Source organism: Chiloscyllium plagiosum, unplaced genomic scaffold (genome assembly GCF_037043375.1).
Source record: "Chiloscyllium plagiosum isolate Xiang-an unplaced genomic scaffold, Cpla_swu_hap1 HiC_scaffold_27, whole genome shotgun sequence".
NCBI lineage: Eukaryota > Metazoa > Chordata > Chondrichthyes > Orectolobiformes > Hemiscylliidae > Chiloscyllium > Chiloscyllium plagiosum.
Window position 1 is genome coordinate 53124020 of NW_028270165.1, and position 26612 is coordinate 53150631.

General features: G+C 46.7%; 1 protein-coding gene and 1 pseudogene across 2 annotated transcripts in view; one reads left to right on the top strand and one right to left on the bottom strand.

The window, feature by feature from the left end:
• Positions 1 to 362: 362 nt before the first annotated feature.
• LOC148144085 (uncharacterized) lies at positions 363 to 17070 on the bottom strand (annotated as a pseudogene). The gene is made up of 2 exons (XR_015751383.1): positions 16968 to 17070; positions 363 to 2448 (listed from the first exon to the last, which is right to left on the bottom strand). The product of XR_015751383.1 is annotated as an uncharacterized LOC148144085 (transcript).
• The window catches only part of LOC148144086 (uncharacterized), a 56784-nt gene continuing 35422 nt past the window's right edge, over positions 5251 to 26612 (top strand). Inside the window, exon 1 of the mRNA XM_087975300.1 lies at positions 5251 to 5425. Coding sequence (XP_087831426.1) covers positions 5251 to 5425 — 175 coding nt within the window. The remainder of the gene's footprint in view (positions 5426 to 26612) is intronic.

The following is a 26612-nucleotide window of genomic DNA, read 5'->3' on the forward strand; positions in this document are numbered from 1 at the left end:
AAACTGTACAATGCCGATGACATGATGTAGTACCTGCACTCCTGAAAAATTTACAATTTCTAACAATACTTGCTACTCATTCACTGCTGCAACCGATACACAACGTTGGAAACATAGTATAGGAGGTTATAAGAAATGAGCACAGCAGGTCAGGCAGCAACCGAGGAGCAGGAACATCAACGTTGCCCGAAATGTCGATTTTCCTGTTCCTTGGATGCTGCCTGACCTGCTGTGCTTTGCCAGCACCACTCTGATTTCCAGCATCTGCAGTTCTCACTTTCACCTGTAAGAAATGAGCAGTTTTAAAACAAAAACCTGTCGCAGTTCAAAGCTCTCAATGAGAGTCTGAGCTCGGTGGGAAGTTCAGGTAATCTTTATTGCGACCCAACTTTGTTACAGCTTCAGAAGCTCCCAGCAGAAAGGCGTAGAAAAAGTAGCAATTTTTAAACAACAGCTCAAGGTCAAAGTGCACACACCCCCTCCAAACCCTCACTTTCTTCATTATTGGTCAGCACCAAGTTGTCCCTTTGTAATTGGATCCTTGGTACAGTGAGGAAGTATTGCCTCACTCAGCAATTTCAACCCAGACCCTGTCTCCAAGTAAGTTGGACGGGCAGGTGTAGAGTCAACCACAATGCTGTGGGTCTGGAGTTACGTGTAGGCCAGACTGGGTAAAGGATGCAGCTGGGACGACTGAGTGAATCCTCTCCCACAATGACAGTTTCCTTCCCTAAAAAGGAACTGAGTGAATCAGATGGGGGTTTTCTTCCACCCCCAGCCCACCGTCAATGGTTTAATCGTTAAATTCCAACCTCCAGATTTCAGACCAAATTCCAATTCCACCATCTGTCGCGGTGGGAATCGAACCGGGAGCCCTGGAATTGGGTTGATAGTTCAGTCGGTAATGATGGCCGTTAGTCCTTCAATCCCCCTGCAATGGCATGTGAACTCACAGGTGGGAGGAGTGGGTGAAGGCTTTCCCACACTCGGGACAGCTGAAGGGGCCTCTTCCCCCCTGTAGACCCGCTGGTGGGTCAGCAGGTTGAAGGAATTGCTGAAGGCCTTCCTACACTCAGGGCAGCTGAAGGGCCTGTCCCCCGTGTGGACCCGCTGGTGGGTCAGCAGAGCAGAGGAATGGCTGAAGGCCTTCCCGCACTGGGGGCAGATGAAGGGCCTGTCCCCCGTGTGGACCCGCCGGTGGGTCAGCAGGTTGGAAGCCTTGGTAAAGGCCTTCCCGCACTCAGGGCAGCTGAAGGGCCTCTCCCCTGTGTGGACCCGCTGGTGGGTCAGCAGGTTGGAGGAATTGATGAAGGCTTTCCCACACTTGGGACAGAAGAACGGCCTCTCCCCCGTGTGGATCCGCCGGTGGGTTAGCAAGTTGGAGGCCTGGGTAAAGGCCTTCCCACACTCAGGGCAGCTGAAGGGCCTCTCCCCTGTGTGGACCCGCTGGTGGGTCAGCAGAGCAGAGGAATGGCTGAAGGCCTTCTCGCACTTTGGGCAGCTGAAGGGCCTCTCTCCCGTGTGGATCCGCCGGTGGGTCAGTAGGTTGGAGGCCTGGGTAAAGGCCTTCCCACACTCAGGGCAGCTGAAGGGCCTCTCCCCTGTATGGACACGCTGGTGGGTCAGCAGGGTGGCGGCCTGGGTAAAGGCCTTTCCACACTCTGGGCAGCTGAAGGGCGACACCCCTGTGTGGACCCGCTGGTGGGTCAGCAGATTGGAGGTCTTGGTAAAGGCCTTCCCGCACTCAGGGCAGCTGAAGGGCCTCTCCCCTGTGTGAACCCGCTGGTGGGTCAGCAGGTTGGAGGAATTGATAAAGGCCTTCCCACACACAGGACAGGAGAACGGCATCTCCCCCGTGTGGATCCGCTGGTGGGTCAGCAAGTCGGAGGAACTGATAAAGGCCTTCCCACACTCGGGGCAGGAGAACGGCCTCTCCCCGGTGTGACTACGCCAATGAATCTCCAGGGCAGACGGGACACAGAAGCCTTTCCCACATTCGTCACATTTCCACCGTTTCTCCACGGGACGGGATTCCTCAGGTTTCTCCATGGCCAAAGCTTCAGCCGCACATAAATGTGTGTACAGCCCCTCCTCGGCGTGAATTGCTATTTCTGGGCTGTACAACTGTTTCAGGCTCCACTCTCCATGTACTGCAACTGTAGGGTCTCTCAGCCAGTCCCACTGATGCTGAAAACGTACTCAAACAGGAACCACAAAGCTTTGCTCCTTCTCACAGAATCATAGTTGAAAACAGTTGCGGTCCCGATGGATTGAGTGACTGTCAGACATTGACGTCAAAGTGAGGACTGCAGACGCTGGAGAGTCAGAGTCAAAAAGTGCAGCGCTGGTAAAGCACGGCAGCATCCGAGGAGCAGGAGAGTCAACTTTTCGGGTAGAAGGCCTTCATCTGTTAATTTTGAAACTTCCGCCATCAGATCTTCAAATACTCTGTAAAAATAGATTACAAAAGTCATCACTGTCAGTGCAGGGTAGAAATTCTGAACAAGCAATTCTACTTTCTGTGGAATATTCTTTTCTTTTGTTATTCCACAAAATTGAAAGCACCATCCCACTCTCTCTCCCTCTCTGTTCTCACTTCGCTCTAACCAATTCCCCTGAAGGTGCTGATTCAGGATCTTACAGGGGCAGAAAAGCAAAAACATCAAGACTGACATCTCTCTGAATTTTGGATACCTCCACCTGAAAGTTAATATCTTTCACAACACTGGGATCCTGCTGAGAGTGAGCAGGTCTGATTTTGGGAAGCAAAAAAAAAGTTTGTGACAATCCCTTCTCTTCAGAGAATCCCCACAGTGTGGAAGCAGGCCACTCAGACCAAATATTCCACACTGTCCCTCCGAAGGGTAACCCAGCCACACCCATTCCCTTACCCCTATTTCTCAGCATTTACCCCCTGATTAATGTGCCTAACCTGCATGTCCCTGGGCACTATGTAATTTAGCACAGTCAATCCATTCTAACCTGGACAAAGTTAAAAATCACACAACATCGGGTTATAGTTCAACAGGTTTATTTGGAAGCACTCGCTTTCAGAGTGCTGATCCTTCATCAGGTGACTGTGGATGAATAAGGTCATAAGGGTGGCATGGTGACACAGTGGTTAGCACTGCTACCTCACAGTGCCAGAGACCCGGGTTCAATTCCAGCCTCGGGCAACTGTCTGTGTGGAGTTTGCATTCTCCCCATGTCTGTGTGGGCACCCTCTGGGTGCTCCGGTTTCCTTCCATAGTCACAAAGATGTGCAGGTTATGTGAATTGGCCATGCTAAATTGCCTGTAGTGTTAGGTGAAGGGGTAAATGTAGGGGAATGGGTCTGGGTGGGTTGCTCTTCGGAGGGTCGGTGTGGATTTGTTGGGCTGAAGGGCCTGTTTCCATACGAAGTAATCTAATCTGAGACACAGAATCTATTGGAAAACATTATAGTGAAATGATGTATTGAACAAAACTGGATTATTAAGTCTTTCATCTTTTAGAATGGGTTGCAGTTATTATTACCATGTAAATCCCAGAAATTCTTGTAGGTCACTTTCTCAAGATAACTTGATTTTATAGCAAAATGTGACATCTCAGCTCAGACAATGCATTAAAGGTGCAAGGTCAGAGTCTGTCTATGTCCCAATCTTGAGTCAGACTGGTTCTATTTCCAAAGCAGAATTTACAAACTATTATATGGATTGACTGTCTGCAGATTGTGCATTTTTTGAGCAAAATAGAATGTATCTGCATTTATCATTCTCCAAGTTCAAATTCACCCCCATGGACTTATAAGTGCGTATGTGCATGAGAGAAAAAAAAAGTCTGTTTCTGTGCTGTATATTTCTGTGCCTGTTTGATAACAGTCTTGATTTGGAGATGCCGGTGTTGGACTGGGGTGTACAAAGTTAAAAATCACACAACACCAGGTTGTAGTCCAACAGGTTTAATTGGAAGCACACTAGCTTTCGGAGCGACGCTCCTTCATCAGGTGGTAGTGGAGGGCTCAATCCTAACACACAGAATTTATAGCAACAATTTACAGTGTGATGTAACTGAAATTATACATTGAAAAATTGATTGTCTGTTAAGCCTTTTATCTGTTAGAATACAGTGATAGTTTCACTTCTTTCATGTGTAAATCACAAAACCTTTTTTTGTTTAAAGTTGCATTCTCGGGTTAGCATTCTCAGGACAGGCAGCAGAGAAAAGTGGCCGAGCAGAGGCTGATAGTTAAGTTCAGTACACATAGGGAGGGCCTCAACCGGGACCTTGGGTTCATGTCACATTACAGATGACCACCATTGCACTACACACACACACAGATACACACGGACACACATACGCGCACACAGACACTCCCACACACCCTTACAGACACACACACTCCCACATTCACCCCCTCACAGACTGAAGACACTCTGCACTCACCACACACACACACTCAACCCAGACAGACAAAGACCCACATGCACACATACGTCTATTTTACTGCTCCTCGGATGCTGCCTGAACTGCTGTGCTCTTCCAGCACCACTAATCCAGAATCTGTCATAGTGACATGTTACAGTGACTTTCCATTTGTTTTTACTGGGGCTTGTGCTTTTTACCCTCACTGTTTTTTAATTCCTGTGCTGTTTCCCCTGGCTGTTTTTTTAATCCTTGTGCTGTTCCCCCCTCACTGTGTGTTTAATCCTTGTGCTGTTTGCCCCTCACTGTGTGTTTAATCCTTGTGCTGTTTACCCTCACTGTTACTTGTGCAATTGCTGAAGGTAGTGTGTAAATACTAGTGAAGGAGATTATGCACTAACATGTATATGTTACCCAGTCACTGAAGGGGCAGGACCTGTTGAGAATGGTTAGTAAAGCATGTGATGTACCAAGCCTTGTAAACATGGATATAGTTTGTTATTAAGTCATAGAGTTGTACAGCTCGGAAACAGATCCTTTGGTCCAACCCGTTCATGCCGACCAGGTATCCTAACTCAGTGTCGAGAGTGTAGTGCTGGAAAAGCACAGCAGGTCAGGCAGCATCCGAGCAGCAGGAGAACCAACATTTCGGGCATAAGCCTTTCATCACGAGGGTTGGTGGCAGGGAGGAGTGGAAGGGAGGGGGAAGGACTGGGAAGGGAGTTGGGGATGGGAAGGGAGGTTATTTGAATTGGAGAACTCAATGTTGAGTCCTCTGGGCTGTGGACTGCTCAGGAGGAAGGTGAGGTGGTGTTCCTCCAATTTGCAGCTTGGTGTGTTGTGGCAATGGATGAGGTTAAAGATGGTCATGTCAGAAAGGGAGTGGGAACGGGAATGAAAACGGGTGGTGACTGGGAAGTCCGTACGGCCTCTGCAGACCCGGCTGCAAAGCCTGGCGAACCATTCCCCAAGTTTACGCTTGGTCTTCCCAATATAGAGAAGACTACAGTTGGCAAATGCGGTACCACAATGTGAAGTCATAGCTTTTGTTTAAACGGAGATGTATTTGGATTTGGAGGAAGTGAGAACTGCAGATGCTAGAGATCAGAGTCAGAAAGTGTGGTGCAGGAAAAGCACAGCAGGTCAAGCAGCATCCAAGGAGGAGACTCGACATTTCGGGCACAGGCCCTTCATCAGGAATGACGTGTGGGTGTACAAAGTGGCCTCAGCGTCCTCCTACACCAGTCAATGCCAGTCATCAGACAGATGCAGCAAGCAATCAGCAAGAGGAATTGAGTTCAGAATTGGGGATATCTCCCTGCAGTTAGGGGGTCCTTGAATATATTCAAGGCTGAGTTCATCTGATTTTGGAACAACAAAGAAGTGGATGGTTATGGGGGAAGGCAAGAAAACGGTTTTAAGACCAGTACAGAACAGTGACAGAGTCAGACAGCATAGAAACAGACCCTCCAGTCCAACTAGTCCATGCGGATTGTGTTCTCAAACCAAACTAGTCCCAGCTGCCTGAGTTTGGCTCATATCCCTCCAAACCTTTCCTATTCACTTACTTAATCAAAACATTGTAACTGTACCTGCATCCACCACTTCCTCTGGACATTCATCCCACACATGAACCACTCTGAAAAAACATGGCGCCCCTGAAGACTTTTTAAAATCTTTCTCCACTCACGTTCAAAATTTGCTTTCTCATCTTGAAACCACCACCCGAAGGAAATGACACCTGCTATTCAGCTCATCTATCTCCCCCCCCCCCCCCCCCCCACCCCATGATTTTATAAACCTCGATAAGGTCACCTCTCAACCGTCTATGCTCCAGTGCAAAAGTCCCAGTCTATCCACCTCGATGTAGGTAGATCCATATCCAGTTATGATGTGTTCAATACTGGTGCAGGGTCAAAAGACCAAATGGCCATCTCCTGCTCCCATTCTCTCTCTCTATGTCCTGGACAGCAAGAGACCATAGGACATAGAAGCAGAAATGAGGCCATTCAGCCCATCAGGTCTGCTCATACCATTTAATTGTAGCCAATACGTTTCTCAACCCTATTCTCCCACTTTTAGAAAAGTGAAAACTGAGGGAGTGTGTGGGATGGAGATATTTAGCTTCTAGGGAATAAGAGAGGAAAGAGAGTTCACTATAAATTAGAATTGATTGGATTGGCCGAGCAGTGGCAGATGCAATTTAATTTAGAGAAATGTCAGGCTTGAATTTTGGTCAAGCAATCCAGGCAGGACTGACACAGTCAAGGGGGATGTTGCAGAATAAAGAGACCTTGGAGTGCAGGTTCATAGTTCCTTGAAAGTGGAGTCACAGGTCGATAGGATAGTGAAGGCGGCATTTGGTATGCTTTCCTTTATTGGTCAGAGCATTGAATATAGGCGTTGGGACATCATGTTGTGGCTATACATTATTTTGGCCTATTTTGGAATACTGCGTTCAGTTCTGGTCTCCTGGATATAGGAAAGAACTTGTAAAACTTTGAAAGGGGTTGGAAAGATTTACAAGACTGTGACCGGAGTTGGAGAGGCCGAGTAAGCCAGGAACATTTTCCTTGAAGCATCGGAGGCCGAGGGGTAAACTTGTCGATGTTTATAAGGGGCATGGATAGGGTGAATACCCAAGGTCTTCTCCCCAGGGCAGGGGAGTCCAAACTCGAGGGCATATGTTAGAGGTGAGAGGGGAAAGATTTAAAAGGGACCTAAGGGACAACGTTTTCACGCAGAGGGTGGTGCATGTATAGAATGAGCTGCCAGGGGAAGTGGTGGAGGCTGGTACAATTACAACATTTAAAAAGCATCTGAGTGCGTACATAAATTGGAAGGGTTGAAAAGGACATGGGCCACATGCTGGCAAATGGGAATCGATTGATTTCAGATATCTGGTTGGCACGGACGAGTTGGGTCGAACTGTCTGTTTCCATGGTGGAGGACTCTAATCACTTTTGGTGAAAGCAGAAGTATAGTGTGAAGACTGGACTTTCAGAGCAGCTTTCATAGATGTTTTGCCCTTACTGGGACCGGAAGAAGTTACAATGAAATCTTTCATTTCTGAGACAGCAAGCAACGAAATTAGTACATCCGGGATTTTGGTGAAAAGTGGGAATTCGTTGCGCTGTGGGGATGAAGCCATACCCTATCCAGTTATTTCTGCTAGTGGATTAGACGAGGCCAAAAGATTTGGAGGACGGGATTTAGAACACAGATGAGGAGGAACTACTTTTCCCAGAGAATAGTGAATCTGTGGAATTCTCTGCCCAAGGGAGCAGTAGAGGCAGCTTCATTAAAAATATTCAAGACACAGTTGGATGGGGTTTTGCATGGTAGGGGAATAAAGGGTAGTTGGGACAATGCAGGGAGGAGAAGCTGAGATGATGTAAAGATCAGTCATGATCTTAACGATGGTGGAACAGGCTGGACGGGCCAAATAGCCTACTCCTGCTTCTCTTACTATGAAACTATAACCCTGCATTTCCCATTGGCTAACCCACCTAACCTGCACATCCCTGGACACTCTGGGCAATTTAGCCTGGCCAATCCAAATCAAGGCCGGTGAGTGATGTGGAAAACGATCAGAGAACTAAAGAAAGGGACAAAGAGAGAAAATATATCAGCGATCAAAACTGGATTCTAAGGATCACAAAAACTGAAACTAAAAACGGTGTGTCTGAAAGTGTGCTGCATTGTAACAAAAGTAAATGAATTGACTGCACACATTGAAGAGAATAATTATGATCAGAGACTCCTTACAGAGACCCGCCTTCAGGATGGCAGAAATTAGGTCCTGAATATATAGGATTTGGTCAAATGGGAAGCTAGGTAAAGGTAGAGGGTTGGCACTGCTAATCAAAGCACTGATCACAGGGTACTCTGGTGTCAGCTCGGATTTCAGGTCCTGATTTCTCTGTCCCCTGTTGATCTCCCTGTTCTCACAGAGTAAGATGTGTGTCTGTTCCCAGCTCTGCTGGTTCTCTGCTGAAGCTCTGACCCCCTGCTACACCTTCCGGAACAATAAAACATTCAGCCATTGAGACCCAACCCATAATTGACCAGCCTGTCAACCATCCAGACGTGGAGTGTAGTCATAGCAGGGTTAACAAGCAAATAAAATGAAACAAAACTAGAAATAAATAGGTGCTTGTGTTTAATGTTTGTTCATTGGGAAGTGTATTGGAAAGTTAACATTTATTGTGAAATCTATAAAAGCATAGGGGAACAAAGAAGTAAGGGCCTGACTTTGCAGAGGGCAAGCATTGCAGACAGACAGAAAAATGTAAAGTTAAACCGACCTAACAGTAGACTTTCAAGGCCAGTAAACTACTATATCAACAGTCAAGTAATGAGAAAAACAATTCCATATATGGAAAGGAACTCTAATGTTCCAGGCTCCTGGCCTTGAGGTGTTGATAAGCAAAAGTGAATTATATTATAAAGGGAATATGGGAAAGCCATCAGGCACCCCTTACATGGGGCGTCTTGCCAATGTATCGGGTCCCTTTGCAGAGGTTAAAAATAAACTTTTTCTTTGCTCTTGCTAATAGTCGAGTCGATTTAATTTGCATGACAGTAAACTTGGGGGCTCGCCCAGGACCCCGCAACTGGGGAAGATTCTGAAGATTCCCAGGAGGTGTAGGCGCCAGCGCCTTGAAGGACTTTCACTTCATCTCAAGCGCTAAATTGGCCCCTTTCGCGAGAGGGTTGGGAATCTGTGGATCATCCTGGCGCCGGGATCCGAATCGAATAGGTTCCGGGTCAGAGTCGTGGCTTAAGTAATCCTACATAGAGACTCGTTCTAAGAGAATAAATAAATCAGGAGGCGGGTCCAGTGAACTCTCGCGCGGTATTGGAGTAAAACTCAAGGGAAAGGATTGCTGTCTCTAGAGTGTTTTAGAGAGCAGGTTTAAGGGTGGTTTTAGCCCTGGAACCACCACTGGCTGAGTTGGACTTGCCCGGATGCGCCGAATGAGGGAACCTCTGGAGATAAAAGTCATATTCGCAAAAAAAAAGAGAGACAGACAGAGAGAGAGAGAGAGAGACACACACACACAGACAGACACAGAAAGAGAGAGAAACCCCATAGAGACCCCATAGAGACAGACAGAGAGACAGTATGAATGCACATGTGTAAACAACACGAAGGTGAGACAGTGTCCCAGTACCTTCCACGCCTCACTCTAATCCATAATGCCTGGAGTGGACCGACAGGCTTGCCGGTAATACGAAAAGATGATTTACCAGTGCAGGCTGTAAAATACAACTCACAACCCCTGATATATGTCTATGAATGGCGATTAAGCCAGACAGCGATAAGTTCAGTGAGCAATTCACTCGCCCTGGAAGCAAGTTCATCCTATTAACACTGATTTTCTCACTGGGGATATGCTGCACTGCACAGCACACATACACCACGATAGCCCTGACAAATCATATGGGAAGGATTGGTTCAGGAGACGGATTAAACCAGATCAATTGTCATTGTGCGAATTTTATTGGAATGACTACAGATGTGCAGTCAGTGTGAACTTATCTAAGGTCTCTGTGACGGCAAGGAGAACCTATCTTTTTGACGTGGAAGGCTCTTTTCCTCACGTGTCATTGGGGAAGGCGTCCGGCAACAGGTGGCAGGATTTGGGACCATGGGTACGAAAGGCACAAAAAACCTAAAGATTGGGTCTTGAGGGACGATGTGGGTATCTGGTTCAGTGAAGATATGCGGACATAGAGGAAAAAACTAAATTGGCTAACTCAGGCAGATAGGGCAGTCCAGGTAACCCCGGCTAGCCCTGGAGAGCCTAGGAAGGTAGCCTTATACTATATTGGCATTTTGCTAAAATAGAAATCTCGGACCCAAGATTGCGAAAGGTCCCTACTGAGCTGTGGGCAAAAGGCAAACATGACGTTGGGCTCATACGAGGCTGTGAACCCATACAAATAACCCCCAAGGCTGAGTATCGGCCTTGCAGAGCACAACACCCGTTAAAACCTGAGGCTATCGAAGGAATTACTCCAGTCTTTGAATCCCTCCTAAAGGCTGGAGTGATAATCCCCTGTGAAAACTCACTGGCGAGAACCCCCATTTTTCCAGTCAAAAACGCAAATATTCCAGGTGAACCAGAGGAATGGAGGTTTGTTCAAGACCTGCAGGCAGTCAGTAACGCTGTTGTTCCACACGCCCCAAATGTTCCCAACCCCTATACTATGTTGGCTGACATTTCACCGGACAGTAAATGGTTCTCTGTTGTGGATTTAGCAAAAGCCTTCTTTAGTGTACTGGTACACCCAGATAGTCAATCTGGTTCACTTTTTCATTCAAAGGAAAATCGTATACCTTCACGTGACTTGGTCAAGGTTACTGTGAGTCCCCCCACCATATATAATGAGGCTCTACGCAGGAGTCTGGAGATTCTTGTTTTAACCCCAGGGTCAGCGCTTCTGCTGGATGTAGATGATTGCTTAATAGCAGCACCAACCGAGGAACAATGTGAGAAAGATACCCTTGCGTTGCTCTGCCATCCAGCGAGGGAAGGGCACAAAGCTAGTCTCGCAAAGCTACAATTTGTGCAACAACTGGTGAAGTTCTTAGGTCACTTAATATCTGAACAAGGGAAGGCCATTGGTCAAGACAGAGTTCAAGCAATCCAGCAAATTCCAAAGCCTCACACGAAGAAACAATTGCTGTCCTTTTTGGGCATGTGCTCCTCCTGTAGAATGTTTATCCACATTACACAACCCTTGAGGCATCCCTAAGTGACATAGCCCATGGCAAAGGGTTGCTGAGCCAGAGTCCGTTGCAGTGGACCCCAGAGGCCAAGAGTGCCTTTGCTGAATTGAAAAAGGCGCTCCAAACTACACAGACACCGGGGATTCCGAATCCAAACAAGCCTTTTGTACAAACGGTAGATGTGAAGCATGGCTGCATGACATCTCTGCTGTTGCAGGACATGGGGCAAAATTGAGACCGGTAGCTTATTTTTCGGCAAAACTAAACCCCATAGTGGAGGATTGCCTAAATGCCTGCGAGCTGTGGCTGCAGCTAAAAGGGGTGTTGTAACATCCAGGGACATAGTCGGCTATAGTGTATTAACCCTACTGGCCCCACATGCAGTATCTTTACTGCTACCCACGAGGTAGTCAAAGCGGGACCACTCCCTTCTCATCTGTCAGCGCAAGTAGCAGAGCTGATAGCCAAATTACATGTCTCAGTCAAGGCAAAGGGAAGGACAGTGAATATTTACACAGACAGCAGATATGCATTTGGGGTTGTACATGATTTTGGAACCCTATGGAAACACAGGGGCTTCTTGACCTCCTCTGGAAAGCCCATCACACACCCTGGCCTGATGTCTGACCTCCTGGAAGCTGTCCGATTGCCCAAATCACTCGCTGTGTGTAGGTGTGAAGCCCACACAAAAAATAACGGTTCCATTTCTCAAGGCAATGCGAAGGCAGACTCAGCAGCAAGGACAGCAGCCCAGCAGCCGCCAAGTGATCAGTTTGACATGTGTATGACAAAACTTTGTACCCCAACAACAGACATATGGGAGTTACAGTCACAGGCCACGCCGGAGGAGAAGCGTGAGTGGACAAGGGCAGGGTGCAGCATGATGGAAGGGGTGTGGTGTGGCCCCAATGGTAAACCCTGTCTGCCACGATCATTATTCCCATTCTATGCCAAACTGACACACGGGTGTCAAAAAGGGGCGGGGGTGGGGGGGGTGGGGGGAGATGTACAACAGTATTGCAGCACACTGGTACACTAAGGGATTTACTCATTACTCCTAGAAATATTGTGAATGATGTGTTATCTGTGCCCCTATTAGTGTGGGGAGGGGAATACAGATGAGTCAGGCAGCACACCCCCAACCCCAAAGACCCTTGGAATATTTACGGATGGATTTTATTGAACTAACACACAACTGAGGGAAAAAATATTGCCTGGTAATAGTTGGTATGTTTTCCAAATGGGTGGAAGCATTCCCCACATCTAAACAGGATGCCAGTGCCGTAGCCAAGGCTTTGCTAACTGAAATAATTCCAAGATGGGGCATCACTGAAAGGCTTAGTAGTGACAATGGGACACCATTTGTCAATAATGCCTTACAGCAGATCAGTGATTACTTGGGAATAAACATGAGACAACACTGTGCCTACCACCCAGCGAGCGATGGGGCAGTGGAACGAGAGAATGCTACCCTAAAAAATAAATTGACAAAATGCTGTGAGGAACTCGGGGTGACATGGACAAAGGCACTTCCAATTGTGCTAATGTATATGAGATCTAAAAGGAGAGGAAGACCCAATCTTAGCCCGTTTGAGATTTTGTTTGGTAGGCCGCCTAATACAGGAGTTGGCCCAAGACCTAAAGCAAGACAAATAACAGACCACAGTGAGGATGAGATGTTGTGTTACTGTATAAAACTCTAGACTTTTGTCTCAAATACAGAATCAAGTGAAGGCAGCACTACCCCAACCAGCAGAAGGGAAACTGCACGATCTAGAACCTGGAGACTGGATAGTGATGAAAGGCTTCAAGAGGACAAGCTGGAAGGCGAAGAGGTGGCTGGGGCCGTTTCAAGTGCTCCTTACAACACAGACAGCTGTTAAGATCACTGAAAGAACCACGTGGATACATGCCAGCCATTGCAAATGTGTAGCTGGACCTGAGGAGACATCGGACAGCACCGGAACCAAATAAGTGCAAGCAGTGAAACTCCGATAACCAGATTGGACTTATATACATGGGGATTGTAAGGTTGCTAGATGCTTCATATAAATTTGGGGCTGCCCCAGCTCACACTGTCAGTCAGCGCCCTGGCAGGACTATTCCCAAGGGCAGGGGCATCTGAGATACAGCCGCAGACAGTAATCATAACCGAGGGTGCTAAGGGGACCTTTAATTGTGACCCATGGCTGTTTAGTAACCAGGATGACTATAAATGGGATGATAAATATTTATGCAGGAATCCTTGTGTCCCAGTGACTGGCACCTAATAGTGGCCAACACGGCTACAGGAACACCTGACACAGGAAATAGGTATTCTATTATCAACGAAGGAGGTCCCAGGGCACGGGTAATAATACCAAGACTCAGAAGAATGATGAGGGTGTCTGGTGGTGTGGAATAGATAGACCCTTCTCCAACATTTATAGAAAGGTGAAGATAGTGGTACAGTCCTCCCCACCCCCCCCCCCCACCCCACCCCCCCACACACACACACACACCCACCCGGCAGAAGGTCCTACAGAAGATAGTAGCACCAGGGCACGACAACCAAACAAACCAAATCATGGACATAACCCCAAGCAGGGCAAAGGGCATTAATATCACACCAGAACCTTGAGGAAGTCAGCCGGGGCTCAGGAGCGAGCCTAACTCGGTCGTGGAATTGGCCCTCCATGAGATAAATGGTGTAAATGCAACGCCAGTAGGTTGGGAGGTGCGAAGGGCCATCACTAGATGGCCTTGGCCTTGGCCCAAATACACCGGCCTTGGCCCAAATACACCGGAGATTAGAGGTTGGCTACCCTTGTTGGATATGTTTGCACACAGCCCAGTGGTGGACTGCCGAACCAATCACAGAACCCGGCAAGAAATGCTAGCTGCCTGCTTCTGCGGGCAGCGACTATCCTGACCCTGATTGGGGGAGCAATAAGGACAAAACTCGCGCCAGACCCGAACGCAAGGCTAACTGCAGTGCAAAGGCTGACTCGCTCCCGACCACAGCCTTCCATATAGTGGAAGGCAGGGGAGAAACGTGTATTTGCACAAATCAGGGGAGACTCCATTTAGGGATCTCCCAATGTATTACGACATTGTACTTGAACAACGATTCTTGCTCAGCAACCTACGCAAATGGTACGATCAACATTACTTGTTCCTTTAATCAGTAATCAGACCATGATGGCGGGTTTAATATGGGCCTGTGGAGAGAGAGGGTACCACCACCTTCCTCCAGGATGGAAAGGGTGCTGCTACCCCATGGTACTGTCCACTGGCACAACAGTGTTCGTCCCAAAAGCTAGTAATGGGCAAACCCGAAGGGACGTGCCACAGAATTGGAAGGGGAACACACTCGCAGACCCCTGGACTACACCAGGAGCGAACATTGGGTGGTCTATTCTCTTGGGAGCTGGGACAACATTGGCAATAAACAAGATTAATGGCCTGGCATATAGTATATTACTGTTAGCAAATGAGACGGAGGAAGGTCTAGCACTCACCATTACTGAATTTACAGCAGTAAGGGAAGCAGCGATGCAAAATCGATTAGTACTAATCATACTGATGGCAGAGAGGGGGGCGTCTGCAAATTGTTATGTACCTCCTGCTGTTTTAATATTCCAGATGAGTCCCAGAATATCACTAGTGTGATAAATCATATGAAGGCGGCAGTAAGACCGCCTCCCCCAGCATATGACTCTTGGTTCCAACAGCTTACCGCCCTTTGGGGAGCTTGGGGGTATTGGATCCTACATGCTCTACTAGTTGTAGGGCTGGTCTAACTGATAGTGCTTTGTATAAGGACCCTGCTTGTGTACCTGCCTATGGCATTTGCTTAGGAGTGCAGCAGGATACCAAGTGGTAAAACGACCAGAGGTTCCACCGCAGGAAGACCTGATTGCGTGGATCCCACCACACAGTAACGCTGAAGTGTGTGACGTGTGAAAATGAGCTATGTACAGGGCAGCAGGTCAGGCAGCATCCAAGGAGCAGGAGAATCGACGTTTCGGGCATGAGCCCTTCTCCAGCATCGGCAGTCCTCACTTTCTCCTATGTACAGGGCACACCAGAGCAAGTGGCGATAACACCAGAAAGCTGTGTTACAGGTAGATGATGTTGGAGGAAAGGCCTGGTGCTCCCTAAGCAGTCTGATGTATAGCTATCTGGCTCGGTATATTTTCATGTCATTGTTGTCATGAAATGGAAAATTAACATCCATTGTGAAATCTATAAAGGCATAGGGAACAGAGAAGTAAGGGTCTGACTGGAACTAAGGTATTGCAAACAAACAAAAATGTAAAGGCAAACCGACCTAACAGCAGACTTACAAGGCCAGTTAAACTACCATATCAGCAGCCAAGAAATGAGAAAATCAACTCCATATACGGAAAGGAACTTGAATGTTCCAGGCCTCTAGCCATGCAGGAGCTGATAAGGAAAAGCGAATTATAGTATAAAGGGAGTACGTGAAAGCTATCACGTGCCCCTTACATGAGGCGTCTTGCCAATGTATTGGGTCCTTTTGCAAAGGTCTGAAATAAACATTTGAATCGAGTCAATTTAATTCCCACGACAGTTGTTACTATGTCATCATGCTCAGTGTCTGACTATAAACAATGTATATAAGCTCTATACAAACTCTGGTTAAGTCAGCGGATTATTTTGGTGGTCTAGAAATACTCATCCTTCTGGGCTGATCAGAGTCTACCGACCCGGCCATACCAAAGAATAATCAATTGCTTGTGTGATTAACAAACCGTCATTTCTAGGTGCATTTATTGACCAATCCCAGAAACCCGAAGACCCAGACAGCAGTCCAGATCATCAGAACAACCAGACAGGAAATGGTTAATGTCCCCAGGATGTGGGGAGCAAAATGAGACATCAAGGCATTAACACCAACACCAGAGAGAAACTGAACAAACAGACATGGCAAATGTTAGAGAGTTACAGCAGAGGAACAGTCCCTTCCGTCCAACTCATCTATGCCGACCAGATATCCTAAATCTATCTCGTCCCATTTGCCAGCGCTTGGCCCATGTCCCTCTAAACCCTTCCCATCCATATACCCATCCAGATACCTTTTAAATGCTGTAATTGTACCAGCCACCACCACTTCCTCTGGCAGCTCATTCCTTGCACGCACTACCCTCTGAATATAGGTGTTGCCCCTTAGGTTCCTTTTAAATCTCACCCTCACCCTGAACCTATGACCCGTCCAGGGAAAAGATCTTGTCTATTTACCCTTTCCGTGCCCCTCATGATTTTAAAAGTTTGTAGGGTCACCCCTCAGCCTCTGGCGCTCGAGAGAAAACAACCCCACCCTGTTCAGCTCAAACCCTGACAGCATCTTTGTCAATCTTTTCAGAACCCTTTCAAGTTTTGCAACATCCTTCCTCCAGCAGAGACGAGAAGTACACACAACATTCCAAAAGTGGCCTAACCAATGTCTGGTGCAGCTACAACATAACTTCCCAACTCGTATAATCAGAGGATTGGGAAAGTTTTCAAAACTCACAAAAGACAACCGGGAAAGAAAGGAGGGACAAACCGAACTTTTGAGGGTCAGCTTGGACATCAGGGCGGGGGGATGGGAATGAGGGAAGGAAGCTGAATGTGCTGGAGCCAAGGCGCAGGAAGAAGAGGATACAAAACCGGTGTGAAGCTGCAATGAGGAATATTGCATGTGCTGTACTTGCACCTGCTGCAGTTACTTGTGGGAATCGGGTGCATTTTAAAAATAAAAACAGAAAAGCTATCTACCCTCCGCCTTCCCAACGTCGATCCTTCTCTTCCACCTCACCCGGGTAACTAAGACACATACCTGAGTTTGCGGAGTCTGCTCCCTCCCTGGATTCACTCCAGTTGCTACAAGTGACCAATTTCCCCTCCTGCCATCTCTGGCTCCCTCCCAGGATGAAGAGCTGCCCAGAGGGAGGGGGATTCATTATGAAACTGACAGGGCGACTTCCGCCTTGTGACGTCAATAATGGAACTAGGGGCGGGGCGAAAAGCGGAGCAAAATGACGGTAAAGGCGGCGGGACGAGAGAGCGGCCCACGCACTGCGCATGCGGTGCCCGGCAGCACAAGGGGAGGGGAATACCCCATAAGACATAGGAGCGGAAGTAAGGCCATTTGGCCCATCGAGTCCACTCCGCCATTTAATCATGGCTGATGGACATTTCAACTCTACTTTCCCGCATTCTCTCCGTAGCCCTTAATTCCTTGTGACATCAAGAATTTATCAATCTCGGCCTTGAAGACATTTAGCGTCCTGGCCTCCACTGCACTCTGTGGCAATGAATTCCTCAGTCCCACCACACTCTGGCTGAAGAAATGAAGAACCCAGCACCAGAGATTCAATTTCCGCCTCAGGCGACTGACTGTGTGGAGTTTGCATGTTCTCCCCATGTCTGCGTGGGTTTCCTCCAGGTGCTCCGGTTTCCTCCCACAGTCCAAAAATGTGCAGGTTAGATGAATTGGCCATGCTAAATTGCCCGTAGTGTTAGGTAAGGGGTAAATGTAGGGGAATGGGTCTGGGTGGGTTGCGCTTTGGTGGGTTGGTGTGGGCTTGTTGGGCCGAAGGGCCTGTTTCCACACTGTAAGTAATCTAATCTATTTCTGTTCTGAATTTACCCCCTCTAATTCTAAGGCTGTGCCCACGGGTCCTAGTCTCCTTACCAAACGGAAACAATTTCTTAGCGTCCACCCTTTCCAAGCCATGTATTATCTTGTAAGTTTATATTAGATCTCCCCTTAACCTTCTAAACTCCAATGAATACAATCCCAGGATCCTCAGCCGTTCCTCATATGTTAGACCTGCCATTCCAGGGATCATCCGTGTGAATCTCGGCTGGACACGCTCCAGTGCCATTTTGTCCTTCCTGAGGTGTGGGGACCAAAACTGGACACAGGACTCCAAATGGGGCCTAACCAGAGCTTTATAAAGGCTCAGGAGCACATCGCTTCTTTTATATTCCAACCCTCTTGAGATAAATAAACTTCAGAGAATCCCCATAGTGTGGAAAGCAGGCCACTCGGTCCGACGAGTCCACACCGACCCTCCCAAGGGTAACGCACCCACATCCATTCCCCTAACCCCACTGCTCTACATTTAACCCTGAGTAATGCACCTTAGCTGCATATCGCTGGACATTATGCATAATTTAGCATAGCCAACTCACCCTAACCTGCACTCCCTGGGCACAATGGGTAATTTAGCATGGCCAATCCACTTTAATCTGGACAAAGTTTAAACCTGAACTCCAGGCTGTAATCCAACAGGCTTCTTTGGAAGCAGTAACGTTTGGAGTGGTTGTGGAGAATAAGATCACAAAACATGGAATTTATAGCAAAACATTAAGGCATCCTGCCACTGAAATGGTATATTGAACAAACCTGGATTGTTAAGTCTTTCACCTTTTAGAATGGGTTGCAGGTATCATTACAATGTAAACCCCAGAACTTCTTGTATGTCACCTTCTCGAGATAACAAGGTTTTATAGCAAAAGGTGACATCTCAGCTCAGACAATGCATTAAAGGTGTGAGGTCAGAGTCTGTCTGTCTCCCAATCTTGAGTCAGACTGGTTCTAATTCCAAAGTGGAATTTACAAACTATTACATGTATTGGACTGTCTGCAGATTGTGCATTTTTTAAACAAAATGGAATGTATCTGCAAATATACCTCCCCACACACGCACATGTTTGTTGGGTGAATTTGTACTTGCAGAATTACACCTTTACTCAAAACTGCATGAATCCATGTAAGATTCTGTAAATCAGTTTAACCATTGTGGCACAGACAGTCTCACACAGGGGAGCTCACACCTTCAATACATTATCGGGGCTGACACGACACCAATTGCTAAAGTTCACCTGAGAATTTAACTTTTAAAAAACATTGTGATTTACATATAAAAGAACTGAAACCAACATGGTCATTCTAACAGATGAGAGACTTAACAAATCCAGGTCTTATTCAATGTATAATTTCAGTTACATCACACTGTAAACTGTTGCTATAAATTCTGTGTCTTACAATCTTATACTCCATAAACACCTGATGAAGGAGCTGCACTCTGAAAGCTAGTGCTTCCAATTAAACCTGTTGGACAATAACATGGTGTGTGTGATTTGAAACTCTGCAAATATAATTCTGCAAATACACATTTACTCCCATGGACTTATGTGTGCGCGTATGTGCATGAGAGACAGAAAAGTCTACATGAGTGTTGTATGCCTTTATGTCTATTTGATAACAGATGCTTTATTTCTATTGGTGTAAATATTGCAGTAAATCTTAGCTGAGTACTAATAGTCAGATGTCAGAGAGAGAGAATTCTTCAAGTAGAGCATGATAAGAATCCTGGGAGACCCCTATTTCTTGTTTACTTCCTAATGAACAAACATTACGCTCGATTGTCTATTTATTTCTAATTTTGTTGCATTTTCATTGTTTTATTCCTTGCGATGATGTGGGAGAATTGCTAGATTTGGGTCAGCCATTTTGTCACATATTAAAGCCTGGAAACCATTTGGAATCTCATCTTAGTGCCTGCTTGCTAAAGCTTATGTTTTCCAGGCTCAGGAGAGACGGTTGGCCTTGCAGCTGTACTGCTTCCTGATAAACAAATTCTTTCTTTGCATGGGACTTTATTTCCATCCCCCACAGTTGGCGAGTCAGGCAGGAGATACCCTGGTCCTGCCAGGTCACCGGCTGATATCCTTTGAGAGATGAAATATAGAGGGTGGTTGCTGCTTTGTTGTGTCCAAATAAAAAGGAAAGCTGGCCAGGGACAAAAATGGTGATACAATTCTCGCTACTCAGCCACAAGATACTAGTGAGAGTGTCCTGATGTAATGCTGTTGAGAGCAGCTTATGCTTAAAAAAATTAGTAATAAAGAATTTGCTTGCCCTAGGGTTATGGCTGGTGAAACCCTCTTTGATAAGACCTGGACCCACACTGAGCTCTGCAGCAGGCTTCAAAATACCGCCGATCCATTCAAGTGCCCAAAATTAGTTTTAATTGGCTTGTAAAATTCTGCAATAAGTTTAATTGCTTGCTTCAGGACATCCAGACTTGAATACATTTGGCATACAGGATGCAGTGGGCAACTATTAAAGACTCTGTTGTATTTCCCCTGGGTTGTGGACTAATGCAGAGACACTAACAACTTGCCTTGAAAACAGTTTCGATTTGCAAATGGAACAGCTGACAGGTATTTAGAGTTTGCACACTTGGTGTGTCACAGCCAGGATTTATGAGGCTCAACTCCCGAACTTGGACTGTTCTGGAATGAGTGTCTCATTACCCTTGGAAGGAAGGAATAAACAAAAACTGACAAACTGAGATTCGAAGAAAGTTGGAAAATATTGCAGAGAGAGGCATGTAGGCAGAGAGAGAGGAACAGGCAGGCAGAGAGAGAGAGATGCGCAGGCAGGGAGAGAAAGAGGGGCGCAGGCAGAGAGAGAGAGAGAGAGACGCAGACAAGCACAAAAAGAGAGGCGCATCGGCAGGCATAGAGAGAGACAGACAGGGAGAGACTGACTCAGTGCCGACACCGAGGAGAAAGTGAAGACTGCAGATGCTGGAGACCAGAGTTGAAAAATGTGGTGCTGGAAAAACACAGCAGGCCGGGCAGCATCCCAGGAGCAGGAGAATCGACGTTTCGGGCCTGAAGAAGGGCTTATGCCCAAAACGTCAATTCTCCTGCTCCTGGCCTGCTGTGTTTTTCCAGCACCACATTTTTCAACTCCGTGCCGACACCCTCCAGGTTGCATAAAGGTTAACACTTTGTAATCTGGTTTGAATGCACATTGGCCTGGGTATGGTGCTGAAATCACAGGGGGCGCCCCTGAAGAAGAGCACAAACTATGGTCTCAAATAGAGTACTCCCTCCACACCCAAACCAAAATGTGGGTGACCCCTGATGGACTGGTTTGTGTTCCTTCTTTGCTGCTGCCTATTCCATTTGATTATAAGCAATATTGTACACACTTGGGCAAGGAGGGAATGGGTAATACTCTGTTACAAACTTGGTGGCACCCAGAATTTCAGAAAGCAGTGAGGAAAAGAGCTGAAGAGTGTTTAATTTGTAAATAAACAATATGCATGCTGTAAGAGGGCTGCCCTGAATTTGTTAACCACTTCCTTGCCTAGTGGGCCTTTTTACCTGTCTACAACTTGCTCTTATAGAATTACGTTGCGTATGTTGTTATGAATATTGTCTAATAAGAGTAGATGTATTTAGTAGATGAATCAAAACCATCCCAATGATTGAAACAGCTGCCACTCTAGTGTTGGACAAATGCGAAATATTTGCATCAGTTAACCAAAACTCTTCAAAGTTTGCATTCACAGGTACGCCAAGCCTCAGCATTAGGACCGGGCATATTGGAGCCGAGATGGAAAGGCCCATTCCTAGTCCTGCTGGTCACCCATTCAGCAGTCAAGGTCAAGGGAGGCCGCATGGACACACACAACAAAATGCAAAAGAGCGCCACCTCCTGGAGGAACACAGAAGACCCCGTCAGAGACACATCTTCAGCCTTCATCCGTGAATGGCTCAGCCTGATCACTCTGCCTTTCACTGCACTCTTTCTTACCTTTCTTTCATGAACTACGTTTGATTGGACCTGATAACCTCCAGTAAACGGGAATTACAGTTTAATATTTTTCTTTCTACACAGAAGGTCAACCACTCTAGCTGCTGTGTATGTGCCCATATCCCCATCTATCCCAAACTCGCACCAAGCGAGCCCTTTTCGAATTTGACAGACTTGCAGCTTTCTTTTCCCCTGCCTTTGGAACTGCTCGACTGAAAATCAACGTCACTCCGCAGACAATCCTGTTGACGGCTCAGTTCACTGTTGTGGCCCTCCTCTCCAGCGATCTCTCAGATGCCGAGATTTCCCCTTCCTGATGATGACTCCCAACCCCTGGAGCCTTCTGCCCCTGTCCTTACTGAACCAGAGGACTATCTGTCTGATCTCCAACCACCACCCCCTGACAATCCCCCTGGCTCTGGGTATAATTCCCCTATTGCTGACACCCCCAATCTCTTCTTTTTAATAAAAAAGAGGGATTGTGGGAGAATTTGACCAAAATTGACACAAAACTGCGTGGAAGTCATTTTGTCACAAAGCAATGTTAGCAGTAAAATGTAGCCTGTTAACATAATGCTGTCTGAGCCCTAGCTAAGGAATTCTGTTTTGATAGCCTGACCTTGCAGCTGCAGGCTGTCTCTGCTCCTCAGACCATTAGACTGTGCTGCTTCATAGAATGATGGATTGTTTCTCTCTGTTCCTTATCGGTAATTCGAGCCGAGCTAAACCTGCAGTAGAAGGTAACATTCAGTTTTGCAGACATTAAGAAATGTGAACCTTACATGCAGACATTAAGAAATGTGAACCTTACAACTGCCCCTCCGTTGCAGAATGAATGGACAGTAGGCTTGTGTTTTACCATAAAACTTGTAACATTCTGTATTTCATTGTTCAACACAAAGTGCAACGTATTCCAAATGGGTCTTCCCCACGGCAATGAATAAAGCTAGTTAATTGCTCAAAGTCTCCTCTCCTGACTACTTTGCTTTAAATGATTTGGCACACGAGATACTTTGCCCTAACAGTTACATCTAAGGGAGACAGAATTCCTCATGTAGGGGACATCAGAATCCTGGGAGACCTCTATTTCTGGTTTACTTCCTAATGAACAAACATTAAGCATTTATTTTATTCTAATTTTGTTTCATTTTTCTTCTTTGATTTCCTGCTATGGCTACACTATGTGTCTGGATGGTTGACAGGCTGGGAGATTGTGGGTAGGCTTTTGATTGACTGAAAAGACATTTGGATAAGTACATGAACAGGCAAGGTTGAGGGGGACATGGGCCAAACACTGGCAGGCAGGACTTGTTAGGTTTGTGAATATAGTCAGCATGGACCAGTTGGACTGGAGGGTCTGTTTCTGTGCTGTGTGATTCTGTAAGTGTTCTATACTGGTTTTAAAAAATCATGCCTTCCCCCATAAACTTCCACTTCTTTGTTGTTCAAATATCAGATGAACTCAGCCTTGAATATATTCAATGAGCCCCTAACTACAGGAAGACAGCCGCATTTTTGAACTCATTTTCTCATTCCTGATGAAGGGCCCGTGCCTGAAACATCGACTCTCCTGCTCCTTGGATGCTGTTTGACCGACTGAGAGTTTCCAGGGCCACACGTTTTGACACTGATCTCCAGTATCTGCAATTCTCACTTTCTCCACATCCCAATGTATCACTATTTAAAAAATACACCTTCTTTCTGCTTTTTTTACCACAGCAAAGGCTATAACTTCACAATGTGGTAGCACATTTGCCACATGTTTGCCAATTGTGGTCTTCTCTACATTGGGTAGACCGAGCATAAACTTGGGGAGCATTGCAGCTAGGTCCACAGAGGCTGACCGAACTTCCCTGTCACCACCTATTTTAATTCCCCTTCCCACTCCCTTTCTGACGTGACCATCTTTGCCACCTCCATTGTCACAACGAAACAAACCACAAATTAACAGAACACCACCTCACCTTCCGCCTGGACAGCCTACAGCCCAGAGGACTCAATAATGAGTTATCCAGTTTCAAATAACCTCGCTTCTCAGCACCAACGCTTCATTTCCACTCCTCCCTGCCACACACCAGATTCCTTCTTCCTATTGACCAACCAGATCGTACCCTCAGCCTGTCTTCACATATCCCCACTTCACCCCCCCTGCCCTTTGCACCCCCTTTATCTGCATCTCCCCCTACACCCGTCCCCAGTCCCGAAGAAGGGTTACACCCGAAACGTCAACTTCTCCATCTCCTGAAGCTGCCTGGTTCGTTCTGTTCTTCCAGCCTCCTGCCTGTCTATTTTGCCAATTGAGACACATCTGCACCAACGTTTCCATAGTCTGTCCCTCCCGGATTCACTCCCTTTTCTTTCGATTGCTGCAAGTCAACAATTGCACGACATAATGAAAAAGAAATGGCAAAAGGGGTGAGAAAACAGAGTGACGTACTCACAGAAGTTGGACAGAGGAAAGAATTTACAGTCTGGGTGAAGCTTAATCTTCATTCACAGACAGGAGCAGGAGAAGCTCATGGTCCAACGTGCGCATTCAGACGATGGGGTGGCTCTGATTGGCAGGAGGACCAGACTCCTTCCGGTCCTCCAGGGCTCTCTATTGGTCCATCAAGAAAAGTTCTCGCGCTTTTTTTCTGTGGACAGCAATGAGCATGTCCAGTGTTTTGCTGACACTGGTGGACATGCGTACTTCTTTGCTGACACCTGCAAACATGCGCGGTATGCTCTACGCGGGTGATGGTGTTATTGACAGATTTTAAGTATCCAAACGCTAAAACGAAAAAAAAGGCAGAGCCACAATTATTTTCCCCATGTGGTTCGACATTTCATTGCTTTTGCATTTTGTCTCGTTGCTCAACTTTTATATGTTTTTTTCCCCTTGTTGAGAGAGTGTGCCCCAGTGAGCTGACTGTGGGAAGGAGCTATAACCAGTTACACAGACTAAAGAAACATTACACTATTCGCAGGAGGGAGTGACTGTACACGTTTCCTGAGTGTGATCACACTTTCAATTGTTCATCGGAAACACAGAGCCAAAAAGTCACCAGAACTGCGGAGAAGTTGTGGAAATGTGGGGACTGAGGGAAGGGATTCCATTCCCTGTGGGCACTGGAGATTCATCAGCTCAGTCGCAGTGCGGAGAGGCCGTTCTTCAAAAAAGTTATTACAATCAGTATTTACTGTGGAAAAGGATATGGAAGATATAGACTGTAAGGAAATAGATGGTGACATCTTGCAAAATGTCCAGATTACAGAGGAGGAAGTGCTGGATGCCTTGAAATGGTTAAAGATGAATAAATCCCCAGGACCTGATCAGGTGTACCCGAGAACTCTGTGGGAATCTAGAGAAGTGATTGCTGGGCCTCTTGCTGAGATATTTGTATCATCGATAGTCACAGGTGAGGTGCCGGAAGACTGGAGGTTGGCAAATGTGATGCCACTGTTAAAGAAGGATGGTAAGGACAAGCCAGGGAACGAGAGACCAGTGAGCCTGACCTCGGTGGTGGGCAAGTTGTTGGAGGGAATCCTGAGGGACAGGATGTACATGTATTTGGAAAGGCAAGGACCGATTCGGGATAGTCAACATGGCTTTGTGCATGGGAAATCGTGTCTCACAAACTTGTTTGAGTTTTCTGATGAAGTAACAAAGATGATTGATGAGGGCAGAGCAGTAGATGTGATCTATATGGACTTCAGTAAAGTGTTTGACAAGGTTCCCCATGGGAGACTGATTAGCAAGGTTAGATCTCATGGAATACAGGGAGAACTAGCCATTTGGATACAGAATTGGCTCAAAGGTAGAAGATAGAGGGTGGTGGAGGAGGGTTGTTTTTCAGACTGGAGGCCTGTGACCATTGGAGTGCCATAAGGATCGGTGCTGGGCCCTCTACTTTTTGTCATTTACATAAATGATTTGGATGTGAGCATAAGAGGTCCAGTTAGTAAGTTTGCAGATGACACCAAAATTGGAGGTGTAGTGAACAGCGAAGAGGGTTACCTCAGATTACAACAGGATCTTGACCAGATGGGCCAATGGGCTGAGAAGTGGCAGATGGAGTTTAATTCAGATAAATGCGAGGTGCTGCAATTTGGGAAAGCAAATCTTAGCAGGACTTATGCACTTATTGGTAAGGTCCTAGTGAGCGTTGCTGAACCAAGAGACCTTGGAGTGCAGATGCATAGCTCCTTGCATGTGGAGTTGCAGGTAGATAGGATGGTGAACAAGGCGCTTGGTATGCTTTCCTTTATTGGTCAGAGTATTGAGTACAGGAGTTGAGAGGTCATGTTGCGGCTGTACAGGACGTTGGTTAGGCCACTGTTGGAATATTGCGTGCAATTCTGGTCTCCTTCCTATCAGAAAGATGTTGTGAAACTTGAAAGGGTTCAGAAAAGATTGACAAGGATGTTGCCAGGGTTGGAGGATCTGAGCTACAGGGAGAGGCTGAACAGGCTGGGGCTGTTTTCCCTGGAGCGTTGGAGGCTGAGGGGTGACCTTATTAGAGATTTACAAATTATGAGGGGCATGGATAGGACAAATAGGCAAAGTCTTTTCCCTGGGGTCGGGCAGTCCAGAACTAGAGGGCATAGGTTTAGGGTAGAGGGGAAAGATATAAAAGAGACCTAAGGGATGACTTTTTCACGCAGAGAGTGGTACGTGTATGGAATGAGCTGCCAGAGGATGCGGTGGAGGTTGGTACAATTGCAACATTTAAGAGGCATTTGGATGGGTATATGAATAGGAAGGGTTTGTAGGGATATGGGACGGGTGCTGGCAGGTGGGACTGGATTGGGTTGGGATATCTGGTCGGGTTGGACAGGTTGGACCGAAGGGTCTGTTTCCATGCTGTACATCTCTAT